The following is a 12,497-nucleotide window of genomic DNA, read 5'->3' on the forward strand; positions in this document are numbered from 1 at the left end:
CAAAACCAGTAAAGAATACTGTTATTTGCAGGTTGCGTAGGTTCAGTTGAAAACTTGGCTTGCTTCTGGCATGCCACTAGCATTTCCACAACGACTGTAGGTACAAATTGTGCTGATTCAAAATGGCAAGGGTGAAATTCAGTTTTTTTTCCCTGAATTTTTCAGAATGGACAAATTCCCAGAAAAGTGGAGGTTACCTCCTCATTACATCGGCAAATAAGTGTGACTATTCAAGATTCATTTATTTCTTCAAGAGAAAAAGGCCCGGGACAAAAAGCTGCCTTGAAGTCTTACGGCGTCCGGGGCCCATTTACAAAATGGCAGCAGTGAGGGGAGAAAATACAATTTCACGTACATCATGAATCAAGGAACCGAACATCAGTGCAGAATTAAGCTAAAAATAAAACAAAAGCAAAATTGAAATATACAATGCACTGAGAAGCAAAAACGACGGTATAGAAGAAACAGAAGGTTTAAAACATAATTGCAATTTAACACTACGATATAGTAAATGAAGTTCAAACAAAATACATGGCATTACTTTTTTTCCTTTTATACCGCTGCAAAAAAAAAAGACTACCCTAAATTTTTAGTTTTGAGCCCATCACATGCTCAAAAAAGTGCTAAACAATTACTTTTTTGTTTAGGTTCACATTTTCTGTGTACCAGTTGTTTGATTAAGGGTGTTCATGCAACATTTGGGAGCCATGCATTGTGCAAAGTCAGGGTAGATGCCATTTCTCTTTGCATCTGGTGCAGATGTATTTGTCATAGCCAATGAGAGTTGGATTATGAACTTAGCCCGAGGTAAGCTCAAGTTACTCATACCGCAAAGTATGGTAAACGTCACCAGATGATGGATGGGAGATATTTTGTGTTTAATAAACAATGGTCTGGTATGAGCTACGCAATCTGAGCCAGAAACTATGCGGATAGTTTTTTTGCAGAAGTAGCAATTAATTTAGATGCACGCGAGCCGCATTTTTATTTATACATACTGCAGCCAAACTTTGCCTATAACAGGAGTTCCCCACACAAGATGACAGTAGCTTATTGAGAATGAAATAATGAATGACATATTCATTTTTTGACTTTCACAGGAAACAAGTCACGACCTCGTGAAAGAGCTAATACAGATTTTGAGAAATTTAAAGAAAGATAACAAAAGTGATCAGCCCATTTAAGATGTTCATCAAATATTATGCCAAGAGATTTATATTTAGTTATGATTTCGATGGCGTAGTCTCCAATAAACAGTGGGATTGATATCGTAATATTCCGATTTATCGAACGAAAAATAACCAGCCTTTGTTTTATTACAATTATTCCTTAAGCTGTTTGCATGTGACCAGTTATAGAGGCTTTCTAATATGATGTTCGCTTCAAGCAGGAGTTCATTCAATGAGTTTCGAGATAAAAATAAACTAGTGTCGTCAACATATATTATAAATTTAGCTTTCTTAGAGATATGGGCAAGATCGTTAATATGCACATTAAAAAAAACAGACCTAAGATGCTGCCCTGCGGTACTCCGCATCTTATATATATATATATATTCAAAACTGGAGCTACAACGATCAACACATACAGATTGCTGCCGTTTTTCAAGGTATGACCTCATCAGCTCAAGTGGATTGCCTCTTACACCGTATGCATGAAGTTTATCTAAAAGAATGTCATGATTAATACAGTCAAATGCTCTGCTGAAATCAACAAAAATGCCCAGTGTTAAAAATTTATTTTCAATGTTTTGCAAATTTTTTATTTTTGTTTAAGTAGCGCAGATTCTGTAGATAAGCCTTGTCTAAAACCGAATTGGGAATTTGTAAACAGGCGATTATCGTTGAAGTAAATTTATAAACGGAAATATAGCAGAGTAATATGATCTGGATATGCTTAGCCATACCGATCTTGTTGGCTGTGTCGCCATTGGCGGTGACCCGGTCCGCACCAACCACGACCGCATTGACCCTTCCTGTGGCCATCAGGGCAGCAGCCATGCTGTCACAGATGAGTGTGGCTGGAATGTGGTCGTGCAGCAGCTCAAAGGCCGTCAGGCGGGAGCCCTGGTTGTACGGGCGTGTCTCTGTGCAGTATGCACGTTCCAACTGACCACTCTCGTACAGCTGCCGCACAACACCTGTGCAAAGTGTTTTGGTATACGTGAAGACACACAATAATGCAGACAAAAATAAAAGTACACGAAGCTGCTAACCAGCAGGAAGAGCTTGAAAAAGCAACAGGCGCACATGACGGCAATGACCCTCGGCCATATTTTTAACTGCAATAGCATGCTACTTGGCAGAGTGCTTTATGTTGTGTTTTTTTTCTAATGCAGTCATGCAGCAGTGAATCCAAAAATGAAGCCGGAATAAGGGGGTTGGGGCGGGTCAGTTATTTTTGCGGAAGGGATATTATATCGCATGCAAGTACACTAAGAGTTCTCCAAAGATGAACCACACCAACTGCACTGCATCTGGTCCCTGCCAACAGGTCCTCGTCCTTGCACTGGAGGGAGTGAAGATGGACTACACATTTTGATGGTCGCATAATTTTGTTCATCCACAAAAATGAAGACACGTGTTTGACTATAGATGTGTTCCAGATATTAAAGCAAGACACTGCACGTGTCAGCCACCTTTCCGCCATGCTGCACCGAGTGAAGATAGCCGACTAAACCGATTTGTCTGTGCTAACATGTGGCATGGTTGCCACATGTTAGCACATGTGCTCCCTACAAATATATGATGCAAGTTTCGTTTTTATTTGTACAGCTGAAAAAACTGCCTGAATTGCTCTTTTAAGCAAGAAAGCGGCAAAAAATTGTAACGTGTGCCCCCCCTTGCAAAGACAAACACGTCTTACCAAGTGCAGTTCCGTAGCCTGCTGTGGCCAGACTGCCCGTGTTGCAGTGAGTGAGGACACCAAGCTTGCTAACATTTGGTACTTGGCAGTTTGCCACCATATGTTCGGCCCCATGTCGGCCAATGGCCCGATTTGCAGCCACATCTGTAGCCAGCATGCCTTCTGCCTCAGCGCAGATGCTGCACAATCACAGTGAAAAAGCTTTTGTCTTCTCTGGAGAATCAATAAAGAATTGCCTAACGAATAAACAAGTACAACATATTGTTATGATGTCAACATGTTGTGCTTGTTGTACAGGACTGATCAAGAGAATCATAGCTAGAGGAGGATAGTCTTTAATGCCAGGCACTGACTACTTTAACTTTTTTTTTTTTTTAATATGCCGGTAGTGCCCTCGGATGCACCACACACACAGCGTTTGCCACATTTCCAAAGTGATCATCGTCCTGATTCACAACTTAAGCATGTCAGTGTGCACAACTCATCCAAGATAACACACATCTAATAGTGAGATGTAAGCCACTTAGACAGCTATGGCTGCATGTGCAACTTAATTGTACACTGCTTTCGTAAGTGCTCACAGCGCCTTGGACAATTTTCACTATCTGAAATGACCTTATAGTTCATAAAGACCATCGGGCACCAGGAAGACAATTTTTTCACGATTCCTTTTATTGTCTTCTATCTGCCAATATCCGCTTCATACGTACATTGATGAAAAATAATGTGCATGGCTCAGTGCATCTATTATGAATCGTCTATGCGTGGTAACAGGGTGAAAATTTTTTGTTACTAGTTTTAACTTGCGGTAGTCATAGCAGAAGGGCAACCTGCTACCCTTTTTCTTAACTAAGACCACAGGGTATGCCCAAGCCTCTTCGAAGGCTGTATCATGTGATACTCAAGCATTTCGTTTACATGCTCTTGTATTTCTTTGCATTCCTTTGGAGCCATGTGATAGTGTTTTGTCTGACTGGGTCTTCCGGTCTCTTTTGTGATTATTTGGTGCTTGGTTAAAGGTGTTTGCTTGACACTTAACATCAACTAAAACAGTCCTGGAACTGTCTTATCGCTTTCGAGGGCAACAGGCTGGAGCTAGCATTGACAGACAAAGGTGCCGTGGCCAGAACAGTCATCTCATCAGGTTGCACAAAAAAAAACAGCCTTTTACTTGTGCTATGTCATTGCAGTGTACATTTATAGGTGCCTTTAGTAATGTGGTGGTCTTCGTTGGCAAGGCTGTTGAGGAGCACAAAATCTGCAGCACAAAAGCACTTGTGCTTATGCGGACTGATCAGTACTATGTACAAATGTTATAGAAAACAATCTCCAAACTTCAAGCCCACGTGTTATTGCCAGAAGGCCCCTTGCGAGCCCTGTGTGAGCCATAGCATGCTAATCTGTGCGGCATTCTTTCGTCGTGCTATGGCCTGTTGCATTGCGACAGCATTGTCACATCATTGGCTACGCATGAACACTTGCACTACCCCTCATGGCTGGTGCCCACATCTGAGTTTGCGAAGAATGTAACTTAACAGCCTGGAACCTTGCGGAGACGACGAGAAAGGCGAGCGCTCATAACCGATAATTGCGCCCCCGTGTCTATGAGCGCCGAAACAGGCACGCCGTCCCTCTTCGGAAAACTGACCGGTGCAGCTCCCGGAGGTGATGCTGCATTGACCAACCGACCCGGAAATCCTCTGTTGACCCTGACCACCCGACAAAACCTTTTGGACATAGAAGTGGACGGCGTGCCTGTTTCGGCGCTCATAGACACGGGGGCGCAATTATCGGTTATGAGCGCTCGCCTTTCTCGTCGTCTCCGCAAGGTTCTGACGCCCGCGGCGTCGCCTGTCGTTCGTGTAGCCGACGGCGGCACATCTTGCGTCGTTGGGATGTGCACTGCGCGTGTGAGCTTCGCCAGTCACCAGACCTCAGTACTATTCGCCGTTCTGCAGCAGTTTCCACATGAAGTCATCCTCGGCCACGACTTCCTGAGTACCCATTCTGCCCTCATCGACTGCTCTTCTGGCCTTCTCCAGTTGGAACTTCCTTTTGTACCCGATCTCCCCACCGAGTCACAGCCGTGTTTATGTGTCGCCGAGTTTGTTCGCCTTCGACCAGCCGCCGCGACGTATGTCACACTGACCTCTGATTCCGCCATTTGTGACGGCGACTACGTCATCTCTCCTTCCCTAGACGCTCTTTTAACAAGGCAGGTAGCCCTCCCTCACTCTGTTGTGACTGTTTCTGCAAACCGGGCATGTATCCCTATTCTGAACTTTGGACGGACTCCACAGTTTCTTCCCGAAGGTATCACGCTGGGACATATAGCACCTTTAGACGCACACGACCCTGTGGCCCTTACTATGGATGCGCCCCTGTCTTCTGGAAGCCCTGACACTAGTACTTCATTTGATGCACATTTTGACGCCATGATCGCCCCCGACCTTTCGGCTGCTCAGTCTGACGACCTTCGTCGTTTGCTAGCCGCTTACAGCGACGTTTTCGATTTTGCTTCGCCCCATCTCAACCAGACAAAAGTTGTGACTCATCGCATTGACACCGGCAACGCCAGTCCCATCCATAGACGTCCTTACAGAGTGTCTGCGACTGAACGGCGCGTAATTCAATCCGAAGTCGAGAAAATGCTTACAAAGGACATCATCGAACCATCTACGAGTCCTTGGGCGTCCCCTGTGGTGCTGGTCAGGAAAAAAGACAACACCTGGCGGTTCTGCGTCGACTATCGCCACCTAAACAAGATTACTAAAAGGACGTGTACCCTCTGCCGCGAATTGACGACGCCCTCGACTCTTTGCATGGCGCACAGTACTTTTCTTCTATAGACCTTCGGTCCGGCTATTGGCAAATCGCCGTTGACGAAAAAGACAGGGAGAAGACCGCCTTTATAACACCCGATGGGCTCTACCAGTTCAAAGTTATGCCATTTGGCTTGTGCAATGCCCCCGCAACATTCGAAAGAATGATGGACTCCCTTCTTCGTGGTTTCAAGTGGTCTACTTGCCTGTGCTATCTCGATGACGTCGTTATTTTCTCGCCTACGTTCTCCAGTCATCTAAGTAGACTCTCGGCTATTCTGCGCATCCTTCGCAATGCAGGCCTTCAACTTAACTCTGCCAAATGCCGCTTCGGTCGCCGCGAGATCACAGTACTTGGCCATCTTGTCGATGCTACAGGTATACGGCCTGACCCTGCCAAAGTTAGCGCCGTTGCCAACTTTCCGACACCTCGCTCTACTCAGGACGTCCGTTCCTATTTTCGGCGGTTTGTGAAAGATTTTGCAGCACTAGCACGGCCCCTCACCTGCCTGCTTAAGAAAGACGCGACCTTTTCTTGGGGTCCTGCACAAGCGTCCGCCTTCTCACAGCTGATAGGAATACTGACATCACCACCAGTGTTGGCTCACTTCGACGAATCTGCGCCCACAGAAGTCCGTACCGACGCCAGTGGCCATGGAATCGGCGCAGTTCTAGCCCAACGTCAGCATGGTCAGGACTGCGTTATTGCTTATGCCAGTCGCCTTCTTTCCTCGGCTGAGCAAAACTATTCTATCACAGAGCGAGAGTGTCTCGCTCTAGTTTGGGCCATCGCCAAGTTTCGCCCTTACCTCTACGGCCGACCCTTCACCGTTATTACTGACCACCATGCTCTATGCTGGCTGTCCTCTCTCAAAGATCCCACTGGTCACCTTGGTCGATGGGCACTGCGACTTCAAGAATACTCGTATACCGTCGTTTACAAGTCTGGCCGCCTGCACCAGGATGCCGACTGCCTCTCCAGATACCCAGTAGATCCACCAGACGCTGCCCTGAGCGACTCCAGCCCGTGTGTTCTTTCCATCTCTCAACTCTTCAACATTGCTGCCGAACAACGCCTTGACGAGTCTCTACGCAAGATCATCGACAAATTGCACTCCCACGCTCCTGATCCTTCCCTCCGCCTCTTTGTACTCCAAAACGACACGTTATATCGTCGCAGTTTACTCCCTGACGGTCCTGACCTGTTGTTAGTCATCCCGGCTCACCTCCGTTCCACTGTCCTGGAGCAGCTCCACGACGCACCAACGGCGGGACATCTTGGCATGTCACGCACATACGACCGCGCGCGCCGCCGTTTCTATTGGCCTGGGATGTCCCGCTCAGTGCGCCGTTACGTGGGCTCATGCGACCTTTGTCAGCGCCGAAAAAAGTTGACTCTGCCGCCTACAGGACATCTTCAGCCTCTGGACATTCCTTACGAGCCTTTTCACCGCGTCGGTCTCGATTTACTTGGTCCGTTTCCCCTATCCACCTCTGGGAACAAGTGGATCGCCGTTGCCACAGATTATGCGACGCGGTTTGCCATTACGCGTGCACTTCCCACTAGCTGTGCCACCGACGTTGCAGACTTCTTGCTGCATAACGTCATACTCCAGCACGGAGCTCCTCGGCAACTGCTTACTGACCGTGGGAGACAGTTCCTGTCCAGGGTGATCGATGACATTCTAAGATCCTGCGCGACGCAACATAAACTGACTACAGCCTACCATCCACAGACGAATGGCTTGACAGAACGCCTGAACCGCACCCTTACTGACATGTTGGCCATGTATGTGTCTGCAGACCACCACGACTGGGACGTTGCACTACCGTTTGTGACATTCGCGTACAACACTTCCAGGCATGAGACCGCTGGCTTTTCGCCGTTCTTCCTCTTATACGGTCGCAACCCTACATTGCCTATGGACACCCTGGTGCCTTCTTCTGGGTGCCCTCCCACTGAATATGCTCAAGAGACCATTGCACGTGCCGACCATGCACGTCAAGTTGCTCGCACTCGATTTTCTGAGTCCCAACTCCTCCAGCAGTCTCGCTACAACAGCCACCACAGGACCACCCACTTTGTCCCTGGATCGCTCGTTCTCCTGTGGTCCCCAGCACGACGCGTTGGCTTATCCGAAAAACTGCTCTTCCAGTACACCGGTCCATATCGCGTGTGCCGCCAAGTGACTGATGTCACTTATGAAATCGCTCCATTGCTGCCTTCGTCATCCTCTGCTCCTCTCCGCAAGGACATTGTACACGTTGTCCGTCTCAAGCCCTATCGTGCCCCGGACACCCCTTAATACTTTGTGTGCTAGTTTTTTTTTGTTTTTTGTTTTTTTCATGTATCCTTCGTTCACCTGCACCGAGTCGGTGCTTTCGCCGCCGGAGGGTAGTGTTATGAGCCAGTTGTCCGGCAGACAAAGAAGATGCTGAAGCATAGAGCCGAAGAGACGAGGAAGACGTGAAACTGTGGTTCGCCATCTTTGTTGTTGTTCCCCAACATTTAGTCTTCTTGTACATAGTGTGAATAAACCCCCTTTTCTGTAAATCTCCCCGTAACAATATTTGTAACCGCCGGCATAATCCCGCGAAAAATCCATTTTTACGATGAAGGTGAAATCACCGATCTGGAAGCTGGTGGTACATTTACCCGTTGGTGTCGTTAGCTGCCTGCCGGCAACCTTTATCGTGTGAAGCAATCCTTAGTGTGATCCTGTCCACATTGTTTTTTCACTATTCTCAGGCAGTCAGTGAGCTCCTGACGTTGAATCAAGAAGTCCGTGATAGTGCCCACAAAGGCTGTCACATGACGTCCACCAACAGAAACGCTAAGGTCGGCAAAAACAACATCATCGGCATAAGGATTCATCATATTGTATTGTCACGGCGGTTGGGGAGACTCTTCAGCATCTCAACAGTTGGAAATGTACCCCCCAGAAGTTGCTGCTGTTAGTTCCGCAGCGCAGGCTGGAGGACCACTCCCGGACAACATCAGCAAAAATCTGGAAGTTTGGAGAAAGGTAGCACATGGGTGTTCAAGACTGCTATCAGCAATATGGCAAAGCAACTTTCTTAGTTGACATGTGATCATCGTCCTGGGCATGTCGGTCTTCCAAGTGTGGAGAAGCTGGCCGGGTGTGAAAAAGCTACAAACACAGCATCACAATAAGGGCAGTAGCAGGTGGTGTGGCCTGGTTCGTCAAGGGGGAAGCAGAGTGGTTGGCAGCGTGCCACAAGTTGGCTTGGCGAACCGGTGGCAGGCTCCCTTTGCCACCAGGGCACAGTAACAGCTAGAAATGCTTTTAGGTCAAAAAACACGGACAAGAGAAAGACACGGACAGGTGCGAAGAAACCAAGTCTTGGTCCACAAAGCACGCACTGGTTTTGCGCTCACCCCGCCAGACGTCATTGCCCACTGGCAATTTCACTATTCGCACACCCCTACTTCTTTTCTTTGTAACTTTGGCTGCCATAACAATGTATGTTTTTAATTATAAACAAGGCACCTGCATATATGGCTGAAATAACTTAGTGCCAGAGTAGTTCTTTCTCTCTGGTCAAACTACACTGTGCCAAACTCTGCACTGCTAATGTGTAGGAATATGCCAAAGTGCTTACGCATTAGCGCATGGCTTCCAGAGACAGCCCTTCTTCCTTGCTGAGTGTATCGGCCATCTTTCCAAAGTGGGCAGCCATATTTGCCAGGTTGACAGCCGTAGGGCGTGATGTTTTGAGGTACTCCAGCCGGCTGTGTATGTAGGCAGCGAGCTCCAGACGGCTCGCAGGCAGCTTGACTCGTGTCAGCTCTGAAGCCAAACCGAGAGCTGCCACCATGGCTATGGCAGGTGCACCTCGCACCTGCAGCATCCACACATTCATTTCACTCAAGCATACAATTGTGGCATAGAGTGCTGGGACAATGTCTCTTACTCCAAAATGTCCTTGGCTCACAAATTTCAAACAACAAAACTGGCAGCAACTCTAGCCACAGCACCACTGGTTCGAGGGTCAAATTTATATTCAGCATCTCTTTCTGTCATGACGCTCACGTGGTTATGAGTTTCTGTATATTATCACGTAGTAGTGACGGTGAAGAAAACAGTCGCAAAACTTTGAATGACGAAACAGATGCTGTTTCAACACGTTCATATGCTGTTTCAACACATGTCAATATGTATCTGTTAAGCTATACCTTTACCTTTATACCGTTTGCTGGAAGTGCACGTGTCTGTCCCCATTAACTACCCTTCATCAGTTCCTGTGCTGTTAGTCACTTGATTATGGATAACCAAATATCTCATACGCTGTTTCAATATCTTTGTCAGTTTGTGTATACAGCCTGCGGCTCAAAATAGACCAATCTTCACTTTTTGGTCTAACCTGACCACACTGAGAGCTCCGTCCCCAAGCAGAACTGGCTGATGGCCGACAATTGGCAAAATGTTCGGAAACAGCCAGCTGCTGATTTCCATGGCCAGCCATATGTCCGCAATAGCTGAGCCATTTTTAATGGCCAACTACGCTGATAAGGAATTTGTCAAGGACCTGGGTCCAAGAACACAGTAAGACCACTTCCCAATGTTCTAACAGACTGGCTGGAATGCGAAGTTAAATAACAACATGTTGTGCTCTATGGTCAACAAGTATGAGAATTTTGGTATTCAGTAATTGCTCGAAATTTCAATTTTCATTTAGAAAGACATATTTATTGAAATACTTAAATTATAAGTGGGCACAGCCACCACAGAGTGGCCGTGTTGCTAATGGAAACAATTTTCTACGTGCTGCAGGCTCTTCTGGGCCTAGCTGTGTTACCAGCCCCTGGACACGCGCGGCCCCGCGCTGCTGTGAGGAAAATCAGCTCATCATTGAAGGCCCTTCCTTTCTGGCTGTGTCGTCATCCTGCGACACAGCCACACTGGTTCCCACATTCAGTCTTTGCAGTGTTGGCGCAGCTATAACGGAAGACTGGCAAGACTTCTGTGGGCACGGTGGACAAAGAGCGCTAACGTTTCGCTAACGGAAACACTTTTCTAGATGTTGCAGGTTAGTCCCAGTCCTAGCTCCACACGAAGTGGTTCTAGAGGCACTGTTGTCCTGCTGTGCCAGCAGCGTTGTGTTGCGATGGTGTATGACTGTTTTGCTGTCTGTAAATTACTACTTTGCGGTGATGTCAAACAACGCCCAAGGCATACTCGGAAGGAAATGTTCAAACAGCTACTTCAAGGCCAGGCCGAAATTTGTAGTGCACTTCTTGAAATAAAAACGTCATTCACTGAGCTCAAACAACAGATGCATGAGTTCAAGCTCACCACGAAAAATATGGCTTCTGAACAGCCAACAGCGCTAACCAACCTAACCTAACCTAGCCAACCTAACCTAACCTAATCAAATGCCAAACCAATTTGAAATCATTAGAGCATGTGACGTCATTCCAAAACAAAAAACTTACAGACCTTGAGGATCATAGCCAGGCGCTCAAACCTAATCATTCATGGCATTCCTGAGGCCTCTGAAGAATCAGAGTTGGAGCTAAAGAAGAATACCGTCAAGGACGTCTTGCAGGACAAGCTCGAGGTTAAATACGATTCTATTAGGCACATGCACTGACTCGGAAATCAAGAAGGGAAGCGACCTGTGATTATATACCTGCAAATTCTTGGGGAAAAAAAAAACACACAAATATTAAAGAATGCAAAGAAGCTCAAGGGCTCGAGTATTTATGTAAAGAACAATTATTCACTATCTACTATAAAAATCTGAAACTGCTCTGGGACAGCGCAAAAGCCATGAAATATTAAAGAAAAAGAGTCATCCTAATTCATGATAATCTAAAGATGGATAAGGACACCTACATTTGGGACGAGTAGCAAAATTCTCACATGAGAATGGCAAGCTACAACAATGCCTCATCTCAAAAATGAAAAGCATGAAGTACGTCATGTCCAGACGAAAGGCAATTTCGTCTGCTCTAGATGCCCGAAGTGTTATAAATAAGAAACAGAGTCAGCAGAAATATCACTAAAGTAGAATCTGGATCATATGAATCTCATGGGACAATGAAAAAATTCATATCACCCAAAATTCATATTCCCCAAAAACGTAAAAAATCTGGAAATAGGAAAATCGGAAATTATTAGCCGACTTGCTCAAAATTTCAAATTATTTAACTTAATTGTTTTCACAATCTTAACACCTTTCTTTATCTCATGGTGAAATATTTGGAAAACATACACAGCAAAATTTTAGATAAATGCACTTTTTTGGAGTGTTGTCCTCGAAATGGGGAAGGAAATAGGGCTTCTAGAGGTGCTATCGCTACCGCTCATCACACAAGCACAGCTTTCCATTGATGCAGCGAGGCCATCTTGGTATCGCCTTAAAGGGACACTAAGGGCGATACCAAGTCTACATGGACTGTTTAAATACCATTAAAAAAAAACTCACAATGCTTGTTTCGTGCCAAGAAAAGACTTAATTTATGAGAAAGTTGCATCTGAAGGGTCCGAATACCTTTATCGCAATTGAAATCTCCCACCACCCAACCGGGGAGTGGTGACATTGCATACACCATCATCGAGCTTAGCTGCCGTCGGTGAGTAAAACGGTGCCCGACAGACGGCGGTACAGTTTTTTACACAACATGCAAACATGCAGCCAAGGAGAAACTGACCAAGACAGAGCGGATGATTCACTGCTGCAGCTGCTTTTGTCAAGTGGCATTCGGGCATCTCGTGAGATCACATGGAAGTGGAATTCTCTGCTACTTGCAGTTTGTGTGAGCATCGCATACCAGCAAAACCA

General features: G+C 46.4%; 1 protein-coding gene across 1 annotated transcript in view; it reads right to left on the reverse strand.

Annotated features, from left to right (window-relative positions):
* The window catches only part of LOC119465124 (methylthioribose-1-phosphate isomerase-like), a 49,141-nt gene that overhangs the window by 13,637 nt on the left and 23,007 nt on the right, over nt 1–12,497 (reverse strand). The window contains 4 exon segments of the mRNA XM_049655593.1: nt 1,907–2,140; nt 2,866–3,044; nt 4,514–4,521; nt 9,312–9,551. Of these exon segments, the coding sequence (XP_049511550.1) occupies nt 1,907–2,140; nt 2,866–3,044; nt 4,514–4,521; nt 9,312–9,551 (661 nt within the window).

The sequence above is a fragment of the Dermacentor silvarum genome, chromosome 9 (genome assembly GCF_013339745.2).
Source record: "Dermacentor silvarum isolate Dsil-2018 chromosome 9, BIME_Dsil_1.4, whole genome shotgun sequence".
Classification (NCBI taxonomy): domain Eukaryota; kingdom Metazoa; phylum Arthropoda; class Arachnida; order Ixodida; family Ixodidae; genus Dermacentor; species Dermacentor silvarum.